General features: G+C 45.8%; 1 protein-coding gene across 8 annotated transcripts in view; it reads left to right on the forward strand.

Moving 5' to 3' along the window:
- The window catches only part of esrrga (estrogen-related receptor gamma a), a 167,908-nt gene that overhangs the window by 123,538 nt on the left and 21,870 nt on the right, over nt 1–22,500 (forward strand). For 7 of the 8 annotated variants that reach the window (XM_036541844.1, XM_036541838.1, XM_036541843.1 and 4 more), the window contains 2 exons: nt 16,266–16,376; nt 18,840–19,022. In XM_036541844.1, the coding sequence (XP_036397737.1) occupies nt 16,266–16,376; nt 18,840–19,022 (294 nt within the window). The remainder of the gene's footprint in view (nt 1–16,265; nt 16,377–18,839; nt 19,023–22,500) is intronic. The other variant, XM_036541839.1, reaches the window with a different exon arrangement.

Consider the following 22,500-nt stretch of genomic DNA (forward strand, 5'->3'; position numbering starts at 1 on the left):
ACACCTTAATAGAAGACAGAGGCAAACAGCCACAGGTTCTGTAGCAGAACCTCAGTTAGTAACACCTTAATAGAAGACAGAGGCAAACAGCCACAGGTTCTGTAGCAGAACCTCAGTTAGTAACACCTTAATAGAAGACAGAGGCAAACAGCCACAGGTTCTGTAGCAGAACGTGGCCTCTGTGCTGAAGAACCGCAGATCCAGCGTGGAATAAGCACTGAGGAGGATGTGAGATATCCTCGGTTTTCGGCAGTGAGATGCATCAGGAAGAGGAACCAGAGGGTCGCTTACTGCAGGGAGTAGCTGATAGGAGGAGTAATGGCTTTACCGTGTCATATTTCCATGTCACACCAAAGTGACATGCAGAAACCCTGGCAACATTTGAACTATTGCAGCATGGCTTTGGACAAATACACTCCACCCTGCAGGGAAGTGGGTTTTTTTTAATGGCCGGTGAGAGGGGGTCTGGTCTATACCCATATAATTTCAGGGTCCTGTATATGAAAATGCTGCCACTGGTGTTGACCTTTGAAATGTTGAGCTTGAGTAGGTAGTCAGCTGCCTGAGACTGTAAGGGTGTAGCAGGATTACTGTGTGCGGAATAATGAGCTCGCTCAGGTGTGCCCAAGCCCCCCCACTCACTGCTTCGCAGGTAGGGAGCAGAATTCCGAGGTCTGCTCCGAGTCTGAGCCACCTGGACAAAGGCTGTTCAAGCTCTCGGTTATAGCAGCAGGGATACAACAGAGTGTTCTCAAAATGCACGTTGCTGTGGTATCGTACAACGACAGGAAGATATCTGTCCTTATAGCTGGTCACCAGTAATAGCTGTTATTCTTAAAGGTGTGACTGTGTATTTTTAACCGAGTAGATATTTATGCCCCTACAGCCTACGCGCAGAGACAGCGTCTCTAATCTGAGCGCTGTGTTGCAGCGTGTCCGCTGGACCCCCTGACTGAGGGGTTTGGAAGCAGGGCCTGGAAACGTTCCAGGAAGCGCTTGCCTGTCAGCGATGATTCTCGCTCACCCGTCCGCCGCTGCTCCGAGCCCCCCTCACGTGAGGGGGTGCTGGTGAGGAGGCCATTCTGCACCAGAGCTCCAGATTTGGGGATCCTCTGTGAGACCAGAGAGGTCCCCATCTGTGGAGACAGTGAAACAGTCTGGCTGTGCTTTTCCTTCTCCTCTATGGCATACCCAGCCTCACCGCAGAGCAGGCTGCACACCTCTGAATTCAACACGGAGGTTTTTTTTATTTATTTACATATGTATTTTCAGTCTAATGGAGCTAGACTGGCCGCATCGTTAATCAATGCCCTGCCTGTTGAGGGCGGCTTTCTGCATAGCAACATCAGCCACAGAGCTGTCGATTGACATGCGGTGTCACCGCCTCCCGCTGTGCTGTCTGTGCATCCGGGCCCGGGCACTGCTCTGTCACTTCCCTCCACACGCCACACAGACTGCAACTTTCCGCCCGGCGCCTCTCATTTGGTTGCAGGGCAGTGGTTGGGGTTGGCAGTGACTGGCACTCACAGCTGGTGGCTGGATATTGTCCTTATTCTTCTACATCAGAAATCCATTCAAAGCCGGGTCATCTGGATGGCGGTGCCACCTGATTGCTCTTTCCCCCTGCAAAGACAATTAGAGCGTTAGCCGTCAGGTCCCAGCGGTGCTGATCCACACAGGGGAACTCAGCCCGAGCCTCAGCTCCACGCTCAACATTCACGTCAGCTAATATCAATATTTGCATAACCTAAAATGATTCAACAAGGCCGTGTGATTTACACAGAACGGAAGACAGGAGGAAAAAGACGAGACTCAAGCAGCAGACTAACAGTGTGGTGGGGGGGGGCCTGGGGGCATTTTGGAGTCTAATTTTGGCCGTCTGTGGGCACAGTTTGAGAGCCAAGATAACAGCAATCTGTGAAGGGCTGGGGTTGGGGTGGAGTGAGAGCGGAAGGCTTCGGTGCCTGCAGTCGGGACATTGTCACAGCACAGTGACTGCAGGACCGTCAGCGCCCCAGTCGCAGATACGCCAGACCCCTAAAACAAAGCAACACCACTGTGTTTTAGGGAAGTGCTGGGCTTGCTATGAAACAAGACACTAAGATCTGAATTAAGGTCATAGGGTATCGTTACCCTGTATTATTTAGGTAATAGGGATTTCAACATGTATACCCATTGCATAATATTTTAGTTTTTTTGTGGCAAAAGCTTTCAATAAATTATTGATTTCAGTATGCCTGTATATGACTGTGATGTTTTGTTATGCAAATGCACTGTGCCTCTTTGATCATTTTCTTTTGCTTTATATCATGCTTTTTACAGAGCTAAAAATATAAACAAATGAAAAGTGATTTTGTGACTAGGGTGGTGCTGTGTTGTCACCCTTGGTTGACATCTTGCTAATGCACTTTGTTTTGTTTCTTCATTGTTGTTGCCGCTGTTGTAACAGCTCATTTGATTGCAGAGTCTTTTATTTCTTCGTTGTAGTGTTTCCTTCACTGTTCTGATTCCTCTTGCCTGTCTGTCATGCTGATTCCCTTCAGTGTCTATTCAGGGCACACTTAGCTCCCTCTCCGATAGCTTATCACGAACAGAAAGCCAAGCGCCGAAAATACTATTTTACGCCATCGATAAAAATACCCTCTCCAACGGCATCGCTGCTTGAGGACGCCTGTTTTTTCCTATACAAACATAGCTTCCCCCTGCTTTCTTTAGATCTGCAAACGGGATGAGGTTATGTTTGGGTAACCCCAGCACGTCTCCGATTGGACGCACCCCTAGTGACAGCTGGTTAGAATGGATCCGCGCCTCCGCCCGTCCTTGTTTGTCAGTCTGACCCTGTCGTTAGCTGGCGGTCACCGCCCCCCCAGTGCCCCCAACCTGCTCCCTCCCTTTGGCCACTTCATTTCACAGCAGCCCAAGCTGACAGTCACCCCCTGTCCCGGGGGGCCGGGGGGGTGGGGGGGCATCTCGGGGGGGTCAAAGCAGCCAGTCTCTCACCTATACCTTCAGACCCCGTTCCACAGAGAGATTCCTCATTTCAAGCATCCAGCTAGCTCAAAGCACAGGCCTAGGTATGGGGAGTCTTGAGGTAAATTTATCAGATAAATATCTGATTATGACTATAGCTATTCTTATAGTGCTCCTCGCACGAGAAAGCTGTCATTGTGACGGTATTTCTACGAAACCAAAAAAAAAAATCCCAAAGGCTACATGTTGGATTTGTGTGCATATTTTATTTTGTTGCCTTCAGTTTCGAACGTGGTAGTAGGCACACAGGTGCCTATTACCTTTGGAGGTGTTCTGAGGACAGCTAGTCCCCCTGTCCCACTCAGTTTGTGCATGTGAATCCGGAGAATGAGCCGGTGTCTGTCAGGCCAGTTTGTAGGCAGAGCTGAGTCCACATGTAGCTGTGTGGGTCCTTCCCTTCAATGCAGAATCAAAAATCAGTACCTCTCAGCTGAACTCAATAAAAGCTCCCATATTGTTTGTAGAAATGTGTTTTATTTTATGGTTTTGTTGAAATAACCAAAGCTTTCCTCGAGTCTCTAGCCCAGGACAGCTGAAGACACTGATTTTCTGAACCAGAAAAAAACCTTTTTATAAAGACCACTGCTTAAGTCTTAACACTCTCTGGTGACTTTGACATACTGACCCAGACATCAGAGAAAGCAGGTCAGACACAGCTGCATCTGCATTGGCATTTGAAGAAAGTGTTTCTGCTTTGTGGAAAAATTCCATTCACATTTACTTTCTCAGAACCTGCCTGCTTTGTTTTGATTGCTAATACTGTGGTTTTGATTCTGTTGAACTGTTGCATAACTGTATCTGTTATCTTTCAGATCTTGTCATTGAGTGTGGTCCACAATAATCTCATTAAAAATGAGATCAGTAAATTAATTCATTAAATATGAGTGCATGCTATCTTCACTCCCAAGAATGCTCTGTGAGGCTGGCCATGTCCCCAGTACTGCTAGCATGGGGCTAGCTCAGTGCTAATTCAAAAAATGGTTTATATCCACAGTAAGACAAAAACTAGCTTAAATACATTATAGATCAACAGGGTTGCCAACCTCCATGTGGTCAGTGTGATACTCGTACTTTGGAACTGTGAGAACAGGTTCAGAAAGCCGCAAGTGACAGACCACGTGTGTGATGGCAGCCAACCCTCTATCTACAGATGAGCTAAGTGTGTAAAGTTTGGATTTATGTTCTGAAGTAATCAGGAAAAGTTACTGTTTTTTAATGAGGAACAACAACATAATTTTCATATTAATATAATATTAGACTTTATTAATTTGCTATAGTCCTACAGACAGCAGTAGGGTGCCGTAGTAATTTGCCTATGCTCCTGAACACATAGTATTGTAGAGGTAAAGAGGAACACCTCACATTCTAAATGCGTGTTTCCCGTTTCAGATAAAGTATTTTGTTGAAAGTTTCTGGGCAGGGTTGTTTGTGAAATCAAAGTACACTCACCTTCCTCAAAAGTGCAGCAGCCATTTGACTCACAGTTGCCACTAATGACTCAGCTTTTTGTATTAAAGTCTGTTTTCTGTAACGCAAACACCCATACATACGCGATGATCATTTGACAAAATATCGTCCTTTGAGTGTAGTGTTGTGGTAAAACAGATTCACAGCTGCCAGCCGCGAGCGTGCGTGCGCGGCGTCTGAGAGCAGGTAGATTCGAGCGTGAAACGCTGGCGTGTGAACGTGACAGTGGTGTGAGACACAGGAGTGATGGAGGTTTAATTAGATCACTTAGTGTGGAGGGAAGCCCTGTTAATGCACTCACACAGCTCACTAAGTAGGGTTCCCCTGGTAGAAGCTTCCAGATTTCCCTTCAAGTAATAACCACTTTCCCCCCCCTTTTTTTTCCAGAGGCATGCTTTTAGTAATCCCCCCACAGAAGACACTGTTACAAAAGGGACTGGAGGGAAGATGGCATGGCCCCAATGGGTTTAATGATGTGGCCATATGCATACACACACACAAAAAAGTTAAATTGTAACAGCATTACATTATCATGCCAAAATGACCGTATTAAATGATTCAGATTTGTAGCTGACCAATGCAGAGGTACGGGGACTCAGGAGAGGGCCTGCACACCGGAGGATGAAAAACTGACAGGTTTGCTTTTATATTTACCCATGTTAGGGGAGAAATCCAGCAGTTACATCATCCCCAGCTCAGGAAACGGCTGACCCGCATTACTGTGTGACAATGGTAATTACATTAATGGCACAGTAATTCCAGAGAAATCCATTGTCTCACTGGATCTGTACACATGCGCAACGCACCGTGTGTATACAGGCAGATCTCAGTGAGCTTGTGATTGGAATATGCCAGTTTTGGGTTCTGTGGGGAGAGGAGGAAGTGTGAGGGGTGGGGAGATGGAGGGTGGGGGGTCACTGCCGGAGCTGTCTTTAAGTGGACCCAACTGTGCTGCCGGCCGGCTGCATTCAAACGTCAAAAAAGAGAGGGAGAGAGAGAGAGAGGGTGCCACGTCAGGTCACAAATTATGTTGTACTTTGACAGATTGTAGCCTTGCTTTACAAGAGCAGTAACATCTCATTTGTCACTGTTTGATCTGTAAGCGCGGCTACAGGAAAGGAAGGCCCTCCATCTCGGCAGCAATTTAATCGCTCTGAGGCCGACGCCAGCCGACAGCCACCTGCCCACAGACTGCACCACTGATCTGTTTTAATTTAATCGGCCGTCAGTTGGGATGAAAGCATAAATCGTCTCCTTTTGATCGCGCGGTGCTGGCCACACGCTTTCTCTCCCTCCACCTCACCCCTCTCCATCTCTCTCTCTCTCCCTCCACCTCTCCCCCTCTCCATCTCTCTCTCTCTCCCTCCACCTCTCCCCCTCTCCCTCACTCCTTTTCCCGTCTGTGTCGGGTGAGGGTTGTAAACACGGGTTTGGTAATCTAATACAGCCTGCAATGACACAGCTCACAGTGTCACACGTACCACGTCATAAATGTCAGTTTTAACATGATATTATGATAAAATTAAAAAGGAATTTAGCTATTAATTTTAATCACGGCATTTGGATTTATAAAAAACAAGAAAAAGAAAAAATTCATTATATTAAATTAAATTCATTAAATTAAATTCATTAAAATGCATTCATATACAGCATATATCTATATATATATATATATATATCTATGTATATATATATATATATATATATATATATAAAACTCACACTGCTCATTTCCTTTTTCTTTCCAACTGTATGTCAGTGGAAAAATAGCTACAGGAAGAGTAAAACTAAAAGAGGGCCGTGATGGAAGGACAGGTGAGATCTGGAGGAGCTGAAGGACGAATGAGGAGGCGGGGCCGTTTAAAAAAAGATCACGAGTCGCTTTAAACGAGTTAGCTAAACAGAGTTTGGAGGCCAGCGCAAACACGTTTAGTCCATTGTGCGTGTTTAATTCCCCATCAGCCCGCAGTGTGCCTTACCGCGGGTGTGACCCGGGCCGTCTGTAAATTCACTTAAATACTGTGCATTGTCTAAACATATCGGCCTGCCAATCAGTCAGCCCCGGCGCTGATAAGAGACTTGTGGTATTATTGAATCAACAATGGGAAAGCTCTGCCGCTGGGAAGATAACACCTGCTTATTTCTCTTGAAGTCAGTGCGGAAGAATAGCGCTGTCCAAATCCAGCCAGTATAACCGCTTCAATTATCATAAAAACACTGCCATGACTCCCCTTTCCCGCGCTGTTACTCCCCACAAAGACCGCGCCCACAGCGGAGGCAGCTCCAGGTCTGTGCCTGACATTTACCTGTCGTCATGGTGGGTAGACAATGGTCTTCACACAGTTTTTTTATTTAAGTGTAACAAACATTGCTCTTATTCTCTGTATATTTATTTATAAATTGTATTCTTTCATTGTAGGGGTCACTGTTGTGTATGGTTTTGAAGAAATATTGCCCAGTTTATGGTATGCTGTGCTACCCTGTGATTGGACCAGAGATAGTATTCTGTCATTCAGACAAACAAGCTATTTATATATAAAATTATAGGTTTCTGTTGCCTGAAATCAATTCTGTACCTACTCTTTTGAAGTCTTCACAGATCTTTGGTTTTTTCTTACTACAAAAGCAGAAATATGTCAATGGCATCTCTGTGGCAGTTCCCCAGCCGTCAGCATCTGAGTCTCAGGGATGCTGGAACCCAGGAAATCCGATGGTGATCCAATCAGAAGCAATCTGAATATTGGCATTCAGCAATATTCTCCCGCTGAAAGCGATTCCCGCTCATCACTGCCTCTATTACACCAGCAGAGAGCTCGACAGGTTAGCATTGATGTGTCTGTTCAAAAAAACAAAAAAAAAAAGAAAACAAAAAAGAAAGAAAGAAAAGGAAATCCTGAGAGGGCGTGTGTTTGGAAGCCAAAATATTGTGCAAAATTTGTCAACATCAGTCAATGCCGGTTCCGAACCCTGAGGCCCTGCACAATACACCCGGTGCAATTTCCCCTTTATTTCTGTGGAGGTAATTTCCCCCTCTCTCTCCCTCGCCTTTCCCACAGCGGACTGTTGAGAGGAGGCCCTCTTTGCAGAAGGCCGAATGCCTCCTGTATGGATGCACCATGACACAATAATTAAAGCAGGAGATAGCGCAGGAACTCTCCATGGATTTCAGCCTTAACAATGCGGGGGGGTGGGGGGGGGGGGGTTGGGGGGGTGGGTGGGTTTACTGCCCTGTCCCTTCCCCAACCCCTGATCGCTCTCTCTCTCTCTCTCTCTCTCTCTCTCTCTCTCGCGCTGGAAAGCAGTGAAGCCCAGACACATTTCATTAGTATCACACTCCCCTCTTGGTCATCTTTTAATATTTGAAGGCTCATTTGTTAACTGGAAATGGTCCTTTTTTTCTTTTTTTGTGGGCTTTGGAAATATAATTTTCAATTTTTAATTTGATTCATTTAGATTAAAATCATTAATCAGGACTGAAAGTGAGTTAATTTTCTCGAAAATAAATGAGGTTGTTAAGACGGGTCTTTATTAAGCGTAGTCTTTGTGGGAGAGGAATGAGAGGAGACCAGAAAAATGGCCTGACTCAGGTCCCCTGGTGCAGCCCGGATTCTCCTCTGTTGGGTGGTTTCCTCTGCATTATTTTATTTATTTATTCTCAGGGAACCCAGCCCAAGGAGCAAAGCAGGAGTGAGGTATCTGTGAGTTACACAGCATACATAACAACCAAAAATCAAATGATGTCATTCATAAACCTCACTGTAGAAATTGGAATTATTCCAAAAATCAGATTCACCTTCAAGGATTGTATCTTTATTTAAGAAAAACTATTTTCTGTACATTGGAAGTCAAACCTAACAATCCAATTTCAGTTGTTTCTCAAATGTTACAGCATTACTAATGCAACAACAGTAGAACTGCCATCGTCTGTCATTTTGCAACTGTGTGATTTTGTAACTGAACTCACAAAACCGAAGTCTGTTAAACAGCTGGATTTTTACCGCTGAAATCCGGTTGGATCTCGCTGCAGGGTGCAATTCTACCTGGGTCGGCCAACAAAACACTAAACAAAAGCCATTACCTCCTGAATCCAGGTGGCACAGAGCACTTTGCTCCCGGCCCTTTCCCCTCCATGCGGAAATGCTTCCCTAAATTCAGAAACAGCTCCATTGACTGTTCCTCCCTGTCCGGCCAGTCAGCTGTGCCACAGACACTAAGATCACTCTATTTTTAGACAAATAAACACACACAGTGAAAAGCAGAAAGGGCTGATATGAGCTGTATTTGCTGTGTGTAATCCTTGTCAGTGTGTCAGTGTGTGTGGGACTGAGCGCAGTAATGAGAGGATCGGGGGGTGGGGGGGAGGGGGGGGCAGCCGCGGTGCAGGTGGTCTATCCGTCTTTCCCCGGCGGAGTTTAATGTGTCATCAGAGCGCTCGTCCGCCCGTACCGTCGGCCCTCGGACCCACAAGGCCTGACTTTTTTGTTAGGATGGTCACGTTTGTTTGTTTGCTGGTGGTCAGCACTTTTTTGCAGGATGCAAATCCTCGTCTGAGGCAAAGCCGAGGAGGAGCGGAAATCTTTCAGCGAAACGTCAGGCAATTCAAAGCGCCCGTTCCGATATCGGGCTCTTTGGCTGGCCATTCAGAGCGCGGCAGAGAGCAGGAATGCAAATGAGCCCGTTTAGATACAGACAACAAAACAACAAAACAACAAAACCGAGGTTTTAGGGCAGAAGTGTGAATTAAAGCTACATGGTAAACACTAGTAAGCTTTTGGTAAAAGCTAGTAAAGTATCGTAAAACCAGTTTCATTTTAGCACAGACTAGCACGTAGAAATGCAATATACTTAGTCAACTTCACATCAAAATTCTTAGGATGTAGCATCTTATAGATTGTAACACTGAGTTTTTAAACAATGTAACATTGGGTTTTTGTAGAATGTAACACCAAGTTTTTCTTCATTGGAAATGGAAATTATTCCCCTCCCATAATGCCTCCATCTTCAGCTCCTCACTGCCCCGTGACTTTAGCATAATTAGTCCTGCTTTTGGTTCAGGAGAGGCCGTACCCAGCAGTCCTCCCGCACAGGGTTCATTCCATCCCCTCCTGCATCCATCCCAGACCTGTAGTGTTAGCAATTCAGGCCCCGCTTCAGCTCTGTGAAACACAGCTTCGAACCCGAGGCCCCCGCAGGTCCGGCGTGTTTGTTTTGGTTACCTGCAGTAACGCTGCTTTAAAGGGGTCTAATAAAGGATGGAGGGGAACCGCAGACCCCGCCCCAGTCAGAGCGAGCACGCCCGCAGCTGCTGGGGAAAACAAATTTACTTCCTGGAAGGACGGGCACACCTTCGGCGCATCGGCGTGCGTGTGGCGGGGAGAGGCGAGGCGGCGGGGGTGACCTGTAAGAGCGTTTCCTCCACGCGCCCCACTCCCGGGGCCTGAAGCTGCTGTAAGACCGCGAGCCTCTGCCCGAGTTCCCTGCATCACGAGCCAGTGGATTTAATTAAAAAAGCAGTTTGGGAAAACTGACCATTTTTCCTCCCATGGTCCAGACTCCCCACCAATGCCTGTGCCTTTGTTGACTAAAAAGACGTTTACTTGAAAATTCCTTCCTATGAAGCTTTGAATATAGGGCACGTATGAATATGAATGAATATGACTCAAGAGTTATTGATTTTAGTTTAATTATTATTCCATGTACAATGAATAAGAATTATATGTAACATTACTTTGACTGCTATTATCATGGCACATTAGTGTCAGTGCTGGAAAGGACTGTGTGTGTGCGTGTGCATGTGTGTGCGTGTGCGTGTGTGTGTCTGTGAGGCCCAATACTCAGTTTATGTCTGTGTTTTCCCTTAAGGTCTGGTAAAAGTAGGGGGGTGGAAAACATATCTTTACAAGCTGAAGTGAATGTCACTACAGCAGCAGCATTAATATGTAACTGAATACTACGGTGACATTTAGGCCAGCGAAGGGGAAAAAAATAGGCCCAAATACATACCCCGGGAGATATAACATCTTTCTTGTTCTCTCTCTCTCAGTGACCTATCCACAGCACTTAGTGTCTTTGGAGGGAGCTGCCTCATGCATTTCCTTTTACACCTAGCCGATAATCTCAGGGCTTAGCTGGCGGCTTGATTAAAATCCCTTCTGAACGGGCGGGTTTGGCTTTGAAGGCGGCGGCGAGGCGAGCCCAGCCCGCGCGCGGCGGAGGCCGGCTTTGTTTCCGCCGCGGAAACCAGGCGTGTTTGCACCGAGAGCCTTATCAGGACGGGGAGGGAGGTGGGGAGAGGGGCGCAGCCGGGAGAGATGGGGGGAAGATGAAAAGCAGGAGCAGTGACAGAAGTCTTTATTAGGCCCGGCCGGTAATGGAACATGCGAACGCAGGAGAGAAGCGGCGTGGTTCCTCCGGCGCTTTCCCGGCAAAGTCGAGCGCGGTTTACACCGGCACAGCCAAACAGCTGCTTACACAGAGTCACATTTTCAGGCCTTTTTTCACTTTCCAGGAGGGAATGCCCCCCCCCCTCCTTCCGCCCGCTGCCCATTCCTGCCAGCTCTGAGAGCCGGCTGAAGGCTCCTGGGGCACGAAGAATTATGTCCTTAAAATATGTTTTCTGATAGAGAGGGACACAGTGTTGGAGGCATGTGGGGGGCAGGAGTTTAAGGAACAGCAGACGTGCAAAAACTACAGCAGCACATGCCAAAGAGGCTGCGAGCATAATCTCCGTAACCACTTCAGCCAAAGGCCCCAAACTGAAAAATACTACCGTATACCAGATTTGGGGAAAATTTACAAATGTTCAATAACCTGGGGTATACGCACCATGGCATTTTATAACCAAAATAACATGAATCACTGATTCACTTTTTTATCACTATTTTTAAGCCTTTATGTCTACATGTTGTAAATGTATAAAGTCAAGAAATAGAGAGAATGTTTATTTGGACCAATACATTTTCAAAAAATAAATATGTTTATAATTATTATGAAAGTATGTACACACTACGTAAAATGTACAACACTATAAGAACTCACACAAAGGGATATGCTGACAGTCATGTACTGAGTGGTTCGAAAGGGTGTGAACAGCCAGGTTCAAGATACAGAATCGAGATAAGAACAGTAAAGAGGTACTTCCGTTTCAATACATAACTGTTGAAGTAAACATTTCTCTGAAGCAGTCTGTGTGCTTGCCTCAGGGCAGTGTGGCAGCTCATACTTGTTGTGTAACCATGCATGTAAGATTGTAGTCACTTGGGTAATGCAGAGAAGTTGTAGCTCTGTGGGTATTCTGATAGTATCCATATTCTGTGCCATTTCAGAGTGTCTGATTTTGTTACCAGATACATAAACATTGTGCCATAATGCCACGCTTCCTAGTTAGAATTCTTCATTAGCAGTAATTATTCACATGATGCAGTTCTGAAAATACATGTGAATTACTTATTTCAAATGTTATCTAAAACTTACCCAAACGAGCAAAAACTTTCTGAAAATGTACAGGAACTGTTGCAGTCTTTGAAAATGTTCTAGAATCACCTGGTCACCTGAATCACAAATCCAATGACATTCAAGTGCATTTAGAACAATTTAAAACAATTCCAAATGTACCGGAATGCATGTAAGTCTGCAGGAAGTATACAGCACCAGCTGATATCATCCTATACCAAGGAACAGGATGGGGGTCAGGAGGTCAGGAGGTCAAAGCACTGAGAACAGAAAAGAATTTTTACTGTTGGAACTTACTCAACCACTTCTCACCTGAGGCAGAATTGTTTAAGATTTGACTGAAGTGTCTGTGGCCCACTGGAAATTCTCATAAAATATGAGAATATAATTTTTCTAAAAAAATAAAGGAAATTAGAAATACAATTGATATTTGAGATTTTTTAACTTTTTTATGTATGGTTGCCTTTATCCAAAGTTTAAACAGTAATACGTCTCAATTTGACTGTCACAGATAACTTTAAAGTGCATAATGCCTCTGTATAGGTGTTGGATACTCAGAGCAGAAAAAGTCCAGCGAGATGGACTTGGTTCTGATGTGTAAAAGCTCTGTCACTGTGGTCACACACTAGCAGTGGTTTGATCTTTGCTCTTCCTCCTCCTCCTCCTCCTCTTGCTTCCTCTCTGCTGTGCGGGTGGCCACTGTAGTGGGGTGCCTGGCCACGTCCGATTAATTAGCTGCCTCTAAGATGGAGAACATCCCAGGACCTGATTGCTGTGCCCGTGCTCCTTGTAAATTCCTGGAGACGCCTTGCGGGATTCCACGACACCTATGAAATTCAAAACAAGCCTTGTAAGGCTTTTACGGTCATCTGTGGGGTTCTAGTAAAAAAAAAAAGAAGGGGATAATTTAAAATGGAGCGAGAGGGGAAAAAAAACCTGCATTAACACCGCCAAACAATAGGCCTATCTGCAGGCTTAATTAAAACAGTAAAATGTCTTGTAATCTGCCAGGGATTTAACGGGATGAAATGAATTTCTTCCATTTTTCCCCCCTCTCCCTCTCTCTCCCTCTCTCTCTCATTCTCCGGATAACAGACTCACTGCACCTCCGGCGTTTGTCCTGGCACAGAGAGGACATCCATAAAAGCCGGAGATGGCCATGTTACTGTTCACATGTGAAAGTAATCAAAAGATAAATTTCAGGCAATAACCGGCGTGTTATTTATTATCTTTAGGGGCTGCAATCTGCTCTCTGCAGAAGCTGAGGGTTTCTCTGGCTCCTGTGAAGACGGGCTCGCTCGTCCCGGGCTCGTAGGCCATGATCTACACCATGGCTGACTCACTCATAGGGGACCGTCGGGCGCTGGGCCGAGTGACGCATCTTCCAAACAAAACTGACAAATCGCCGCAGCAGCAGCGAATTCCTTTATTTCTCCTTATTTCTGACAGCAGTGCAAACGCGTGTTTCTCCGAGAGGAAGCTGTCACAACTCAGTGCATCATTCTAAACGTCCGAAAGGCGCGGGATGGAACCGTGATTAAACTCCCGAAGGACCCCATCCTGAGCAGCCTGTGCCCGTTGCAGAATAAACGCCTCCTGTGAGTCGGATCGGAGTGTGTGGAGGACGTGGGGAGGCCTTGGTGATGTCCTCTCCCTCCTCGGTCAGTAGTATAGATGTAGTTACCCCTGCTGCAGGTGACCTCTCTCCATCTTGTGTCACTGTCATGGCAGAAGGTGTACCAGCAGGTATTAACCCTTTGGAGCTCCTGTGATCGGCGCTGGTAGCCCTGTGTGCTTTTACATTGCTGTGATGGGAGTGCGCTGTGGTAGTAGTGCTGAGCTCCAGACCTGGGGCCAGGGGTCTCGCCTTAACATAAGTGTGGCATTGCACCCACGATAGTGTAAAGACATAACACAACAGAACAAAACATAAGCTTACAATGTAAGGATTATGAGTGACACCGAGGCTACTATTAATAAAATTAATAAAATCAACAACAACAATCATCATCATCGATGCCATCTTCATCACAAAGGGCATACAGTTATTTGTGGCCCGGTGCTCTCCCTAGCACTGGGTTGTAATATGCACACGGGACCGGTCTTCAGGTTGTAAGACGTATGGGACTGCTTCAGCTGCACGTACAGCACAGCCTTGAAGCACATGAGTGAATACATGCAGAACTCACTGACAAAGCAGAAGCGGGAAAAGAATAATTGGACACCGTGTGGGCATTCAGACTGCAGTGTTATGGGTATTGATTTAACTTGTTCATGCGCAGGTGACCTTTACACCCGTGCGGATGTAGAGAATGCGCAGAGAGCCTCTCGCAGCTGCACACAGACATGTGCATACACGCAGCTCTGCCTCTGACTACCTGCAGTGTGCCCAGAACAAGCATGCTTTTCTCACAGTGGAGGGCCGCTTGCTGTAGACAGACAGACACTTGGCCTCCTGGTCTGCGATTGTTAAAGCTACTAGTCAGAAATGCAGGCTTCAGTGGTAGCTGCTGGGCCACCCTAATAACGGCTCCTAAATCCCAGTAGCATCAGACTGGGAACAGATGCACGGTTTGTGTGGGGGATAAGGTTTTGCCCAGGGTTGTGCTGTTGGCGTGGCCGGAGGGGGCGAAGGCCTCACTGGTAGCTGAGATTTAGCAGCGTAAATCTTCCCCTCTCGTAGTTAAGGGCCGGTCTCCGAGTGGGTCGGGTTACCGTTCGAGGTGGCTTCAGTCAGGAGCTGTCAGTACAGGAGCGTTGCATGTCATTGCGTATTTCAGGGCATTAATCTGCTGTGTTGGTAGCATGATATGTTTTTGTAAGAGGCCATCTATTCCGCTGATGGAGAGTCTCCCGTGGGTGGGGCTCTCCAGGACGGGACCACAGTGCGGTCTGGGGGTGCTGGCTTCCCCTCAGAGTCCCCCAGTGATGTCACATGCCCAGCCACAAAATAAAGTCTTACAAGGTCAAAGATAACAGGACATATTACCCCCTCCCATTTCTTGTCTGTTAGATTGCCATATTATAACAATAAACAAAGAAATAATTGTCCAGTTTGATTTATGGTTTAAAATTAAAATAAGACAAAATAGGGTTGAAGTACCTTTTTTTTAAAAAAAAAAAAAAAAAAGTAATTGGAACAGAAACCAACCGTGACTTGTGGTCATTGGGATGTAGAACAATAATGTTCAATGGAAGTGTTTGCAATTACAGGGACTCTGGGGTAGGAGGGGGGAGCGTGTGTGTGTGTGTGTGTGTATAAATGAGATTTTTTTCATTGTGAAAACATACAGTGGGAGCTGAAAGGCAAACCCAATACGCTGATTCATCAGATCACAGGGCTGAGATGTGGAAAATTCAGCCGGGTCTGCTCTAATCGTGATTGGATGCACGGTTCCCAGTACGCCACCAATAGCCCACACCAGTGTTTACCTTGCTCCTCCGTCACTGTCTGCAACATGAAACGTGTCTCATGCCACTTTTAAGTGGTTTCCAAGGAAACCACCTGCCCCAGGAGAGGTGTGCATAATTAAATTAGGGCTCCTTTGTATGTCAATTAATTAAAAGGATAGATAGGTCTTAAAGGCAGTGCTTTCACCCCGATGGGGAGAAAACATAAAGGAATGTGTTTTTACAGCCTCAGTGGTGCAATAAATAAGCCACCCTCACCCCATATTTGCACTGGTCAGGCAAGAGAGTATTGACATTATCAGATTAGGAGAAAGAAAAAAAGAGTGGGGGAGGAAGAGGGTAAAAGAGGAGTGTGAACAGGGCAGAGAAGAGAGGGCACCCAGTGGTGCACCGCAGACCTGGGAAATGTCTGTCTCAATCATACTGATGTATTCTCGCAATTAGCGATCTTACACTGAACAAACAGTCTTGTATTTAAACGTATGATACAGATGCATTTACAGATATGATGTTGATACATTCCTGATGGGTCATCATTTGGTGGGGTTCATGGCGAGAAAGCTTTCTTTATTATACTGCAGTAACCTGTTTGTTGTTATTTTATGACATAAGAATCTCTAAATAGCTTACCATCCCTTTGTACTTACCGTTCACCCGTACCTTAGCGCCCAGCCGAAGGTGTGACTCTGTACTTTGCCAGATAGGACCTGCACATTGAGCTGACACTGACTGCTCGTGCCCCTCCTCAGTTATTAGACAGCGCCTGACAGAAATTGCTGTTTGCCATGACTGGCCTTACATCGTGCATATATGAGAACTGTGTCCGTGCTCCTTAAAGGTGATGCCCCTGTGCTGCAATGTGCCGTGCAGCCTGACCCGCGATCCTTTTCTCCCGTTTTCTCCAGGTGTGCGACTCGACAGAGTGCGAGGAGGCAGACAGAAGTACAAGCGCCGGATAGACGCTGAGAACAGCCCCTACCTGAACCCCCAGCTGGCCCTGCCCGCCAAAAAGCCATGTAAGAACCTGCATCCTGTCTGTACCACTGTCAGAGCATCCTCATAAGCATTCCCTGCTGTCATAAAGTAATGCCACATCATTATGTCTGTCTTACATATAACATCACTTTGACTTGGCCTGAAGTGTGTGTTCACACAGGAAGTGTGTGTTCACACAGGAAGTATGTTTCCATGCATGGTGTGTTTTCACACAGGTGAACAGGCTCCAGCCCCACACCGTCTCTCTCTCTCTCTCTTCCTCTCTCAGTCAGCTCGCTCACATGCTTTTCCCAGCATGCAATGTCCAAGCCTGAAAGACTTTAAAGATACCATAAAGGCAGCTACCAATGAGTGAGCCTCAGAGAGGCAGCACAGAAGTTATTCTGTAAAAACACAAGCCCTCGTGAGCTGTTCATTTATTTATCCCTGAGTATTTTTAATATTATGACATTAAACTCAGTCAGCTTCTAAATTCAATCAGCAGAATATTAAGGGTAATCACATTTGTGCCCTCTGTAAATTTAAGCGGCTGCATTTTTTTTTTACTAGAATATTTTAAAAAATTAAAGCTCAAAGTGAATTATATTTCACTAACATTAGGCATAATAAAACCGCAGTGGAATGTCCACCTCCCCCTCCTGCTTCAGAGAGAGAGAGAGAGAGAGAGAGAGAAAGGGTTTAATCCGTATTAAATCCAATCTGGCAAAGACATCAAACCCACAATACGAGGCTTCCAAGCTGTCCGACTGCTCTGCGAACACAGAGAAATGCAGCGCTTAACAGATTTGTCCCTAAAGCCTTTTTACTTAATGGTAGCATATTCTCATGGAACACAATATGCTTTTATGCATGATAGCAGCAGAAATAATCATAATAATTATAGCGCAGAAATCATAGCAGTAATGAAAAGAATAACCTTCTGCTTTATCCTGTTCATCCCTGCTCGGTTCCGGCTTTATTTTTTGATTTATCCTGTCCAACTTATTTCAAAGCTTTTTCTTTTACTCTATCCCAATACCTATTTCATTTATTTTTTTATTTGTTACATTCGTTATGTATCCTTTTATTTGCATACAATAGACTTTGGTTGCCTGTGTATATGAATAGCTTTGCGTCATCTGCTGTTGTTTGTCAAGTGATCTCAGCAAAGGAATGTGTAATGCATATAGACTACATGACTTCTGTCATCTTTTTATTTTAAATAATCAACATTTTATAGCTGTGTACATCATCTTCAGTGTTTAGCATTGCAGAAGGGCACCGAATCAGGAAACAAACACTCATAGGCCACAGGCTGTCCTGTCTCAGCACATGAACGCTTTATGTGTAGTTCTATCTGTTGTGATGAGGTCACGGTGTTCCGATGAGGTCACGGTGTTCCGATGAGGTCACGGTGTTCCGATGAGGTCGTGGTTTTACCATGCGTTCTCATAAGCAGAAGAACAACACACACACTGACTGTGCACTCAGGCCGTACGGCTCAGGACAGCCACCTCAGAGCGTAGCATAGCCTCGGCTTCCTGATTGATTATTTTCACATAACAAAGGCATGAGGATTGGAAATTGGGTTGCATTGATTGTAATTAGGGAAACATTAAATAAGATTTACTGAGAGATAGCGCTCACAGGTCTCGTGTCCCTAGAGTGGAGGGTCTACCCTGATTGATCTGCTAAACCCCGGCCTCCTTTTGCGCCTGCGACTAGAATACTAAAAAAAAAAAAAAAAAGGTGGAAGTTAATGCTTTTTAATTTACTAATTGGCTGTCTTTATAAGCTGACTTCTGTCAGGTGTTGCATGCATGCTCATTTAGCTCCTGGGTTATAGATATTTCACCACAGAAAATGAAAAACAAACAAGGTTTCTGTGCTCTACCATTGCAATGTGGCGGAAAATATGTGATTTACATGAATGATTAAACAGCAAATGGCAATGAATACAAGAATCAGATTGCCACTCTTCACCAAGTGTTACTCCGTCCTGTGGATCCTTATTTTGTACGATTTGGATTTGGCCGCATTTATTTTTCCACCCTCCTTTCCCCTTGTGATGGTTCTCTGTCCATTATCTGATATTTTTCCCTGTGAATTTGACTCTGTGGCACGCCATCTCATTTCACTATATGGAGTGTCACTCAGAAGTGACAGTTCACCTGGAAATCCATATTGAGTTCATTTGAGGGATAAAAATGGACCGGTGGAAAATGCCTGAATAAGCCGGCATCTCTTATGCAGGTGCTTCAGGCCAAAGTCTCGACTGATGTATTGAATATTTCACAAAATATGCCAATATTTGCCCAGAGACAGTGTGTGATAACATGTGACATCCAGTAACCATGCATTAATTATTCCAAATTATCATGCTTATAGGGCCTATTCTGTGTTTTACCACATTGCTTCTGTCAATGCTGTGTCATGGCTGTGTAAATGGAAGACTGTAAGATTTGATTGTGTTTCTTTGTTTTCTCCTTGGTGTTCAAATACAGTCCCCTTTGGCTGCCTTGCAGATAACAAGATTGTGTCGCACTTGCTGGTGGCAGAGCCAGAAAAGATCTATGCCATGCCGGACCCCACCATCCCCGACAGCGACATCAAAGCCCTCACCACGCTCTGCGACCTCGCCGACCGCGAGCTCGTCGTCAACATCGGCTGGGCCAAACACATCCCGGGTAAGAGCCACCGCCACGCCCCTGTCCCGGGGCGGCTTGGGGCGCGAAGGTTCGCCAGCGATAACTGAGCTCAGGATGGATCTGTTATCTGCTCTTTGTGGATCATACAACTGCAGATGCAGATGAAGATATTTATATTGTGAGGTAGCTACCCAGATGAGAGAGAACCTGAGATTTATCAATGTGTTGAACGTGGCATTATCAATATAGTGTCTGCTGTATTCTCAAAGACTTGCATCAAATCGAAAAACAGAAAATACATGCATGCGTAACTCATCTTCCTTCAGGATTGTGACTGACCTTAGTGACTTTAGCTGTATTGACCACAGATGGACATACTGGCCGGGTATTCCTGTGAAAGCAAACAGAAATATCTGTTGTTAACTAATCAGCTGAGTGTTCCTCCCAGACAGGAAGCTCTCTGTAAGTACCTCCATAATCAAGCAGCTGTTCTGTGATTAACACTTGCATTACGGCAGACTGGACAGGCAACTGATTCTCCATCCTTGTGTGTCACAGTCCAGCCTTCACTCTGCTGAGAACAGACCCAAATTCATGATTCTGCTAGAAATTTTCCCAAATTCATGATTCTGCTAGAAATTTTCCCAAATTCATGATTCTTTTAGTCCTTTATCTGCACTGTTTAAAAGGAATTTCCTCCATTCGCATGCATTGGTAGAGTATCTCAGAGGCTCACAGTGCTGGGGCTCCAGCAAAACTCCAACTAATATGGACTGGAAACACAGTGGAGTCATTTGCACAGTTTGAGGGTCAGACTTCTGAGTTAGGGACAGCCGGGGAGCGTTTCTCTCCAGGAGCACTGAGACAGCACTGTGTGAGACTGTCCCCATCACCCAGGAAACCAGGCACACTCTCAAGGTCACTTCCCTGCACGTGCTACAGAAGATGGGTAACTCACCAGTCTTTGCTGGGTGAGTGTTTGCATCATTGCGTAGTTTATTGCTGCGGTTTTTGCCCTCATGCAGAGAGGAGCCCTGTGTGTTTGAGCTGTAAGGTCCCCGGCTGACAGTCTGAAATAAGGCTGGCATTAATGCATGAATAAGACTGGACAGTGTCTGTGATGGGAGAGTGGCCCTTTTAGCGTGGGTTATTGCCTCTGTGCGGAATCAGCCGCCGGAATGAGGAATTTCATTTAATCTACTTAACAATGCCTTTTTTACTCATAATCTCTGGCAGCCCTGTTTCGGCGAGATGAACACCCAATTCCAATCTTCCGCTCCGGACACGAATATAACAGGCCGGTGAATAAAAGGAGAAATAAAGAGGAAGCCCTCAGATTAGAAGTAGATTATGATGAAAATGGCGAAGATTAAGCACTAGGAGAGGGTACATGGTGGGGGGGGGGGGAGATGGGGTGAACAGAGAGGGAAGCAACGGGAGGTGGGGCAGAGCCGTGATGTGAGGAGTGAGTGATGTGAGCAGTGAGGCTTCTTCCTTGCTTATAGTACACTGTCCATCCCCCCCCCCCCCCCCCCCCCCCCCCACACACACACACACACACACACACACACACACACACACACACACACAGTCAGGCATTTCTCCAGTCATTCAGACATAAGTGTAACACTTGAGAGGAAATGCTGTGAGATTTTTGGGCCTTGTTGTTCCTTGTTATGATGGTTTTCCCACAATCCTCCTCTGCAGTGGTCTTTGGGCAGGGGCCAGACTGGAGGTGGTACACAGGGTTTGTAATGGGCTTATTCCCCCACTGTACAGCCAATCTCCTCCCAGACATAACATTCTGGATTGAAGGTTTATTTCTGACTCTTTGCGCCAGATTGCCCCAGACTTGCCCTGTAGGCTTAAGGTGATTCCCCTCTGACCTGGGGGTCACTGCTAAAGCAGCAGGCTGGCGACACGTGAAGAACACTGAAACCCAGCATCCTCTTCCTCTTTCACACATGAAGCGTGGCTGTTTGATCAGTTTTACTCCCAGGCTAGCGTTGTTTGAATTTGGGCAGGTGCACGTGTTTGCACGTTAAACCTGAATCTGCCTGGATCACATGCACGCCCACCCAGAGGACACCGCAGAAGTCTGTCAATTGGTAGTCTCACCGTAGGAAGTTCACTTTCCTGTGCTGGTATTGACTCAGAGTGATTGACCAGCGGAAGAAAGATGATGCTATGATTAGACCTCGACAGGCAATTCCTGCTCTGTTTGAAGAGTGAGGTTCCCTGCACAGGTATCCCCGGAGCTTTCATTTCTGGACCCTGTGCTGGAATGGCTCCAGCGAGCTGATGAAAGCATCTGTGTGTGGAGCAGCGATCTAATATCAAAAGTTCACCCCCCACCCTCACCCCCCCCCCAAAAAAAAGAAAAAAACGGCAGGATTTCTGTCCCTCTCCAAATGAAATAGTCCCTAAAGCACGCCTGTCCAGCCAGGATTGTGCCGAAAAAAGACTTCACCTCACCCCCCCGCCAAAAAAAAAAAGCCTGCACTATGACTATGCACCCCCGGCTCATACCCCTCTGCTGTCAGTCAGCAGTGGCAGACACTCTGTCTCAGTTTGCCTAACTTATTTGTCTCCCCCTAAAGTAGTTTGTCTCCGCGCTTTCTATGCTACAGTAATTTTTTAATCAAATTGATGAAGCCCCCTTCTCCCAGAGAGAGCTGAAACCAATTTATCGCTCATGATACGGCGGCTATGTTGCTAACAGTCGTAACAAACTGTCAGGCCCCCGCGCGGGAGCTAATTTGAAGTCATTAGGTGTTCAGCGTACGGGCAACAATTTGTTACAGCGGTTAGGAGCGCGGCTGACATTTGTGAGCGCGCTCGCTTAAGATCCGTCCTAGCCGGGGAGCAGGCAAATTGTAAACTAATTTAAACATCACTCAGTATTACAGAGCCTGCCTTGCAGGGAGGACCAGGGTAATGAAGAAGTCTGTGTTTTGCTGAATGGAGTTAAAGACGCGCAGTTCCCCATTCCGCCAGACTCGCCCGCCACTTACAAGAAGGACCCTCTCCTTTGATTTGTTTTTTAATGGGCGCAGGCCTGATTTTTAGTGATCATTTACATATTAATATGCTCAGTGCAAACGCCTGGTGTGCGTTTACGCGCGGGTTTACCAAACCAGGAGAGAGAGAGTCCAGACGCAGCCTGCTGTTCACTCAGTCTCTGTCTGATACAGCATTACGCTGGTTAAATGGCTGTCGGATTTAGAAATGTGATATTAACTAAATACGAAAAAAAAAAACTGAATTGCCTTCAACCCAAATAATGTGGATTAAAGTGAGGAATCTCATTTGTGAGATTAAAGCATTCAGCGGGTAATTTTATTTTAATAATAAATCACATGTCACTTCATGAAGAGGGGGCGGGGCGGCTTCAGACCGCACCAGAAAAGAAGTAAATATTCCAAAGGAAAGAAAGAAAAAAAAAAAGACCATTGAAAAAAGTACTTTTATCTGTAAATAGAATTAAGCTTTTCACCCGGCGAAATAAAAATAAATG

Source organism: Megalops cyprinoides, chromosome 12, assembly GCF_013368585.1.
Source record: "Megalops cyprinoides isolate fMegCyp1 chromosome 12, fMegCyp1.pri, whole genome shotgun sequence".
NCBI lineage: Eukaryota > Metazoa > Chordata > Actinopteri > Elopiformes > Megalopidae > Megalops > Megalops cyprinoides.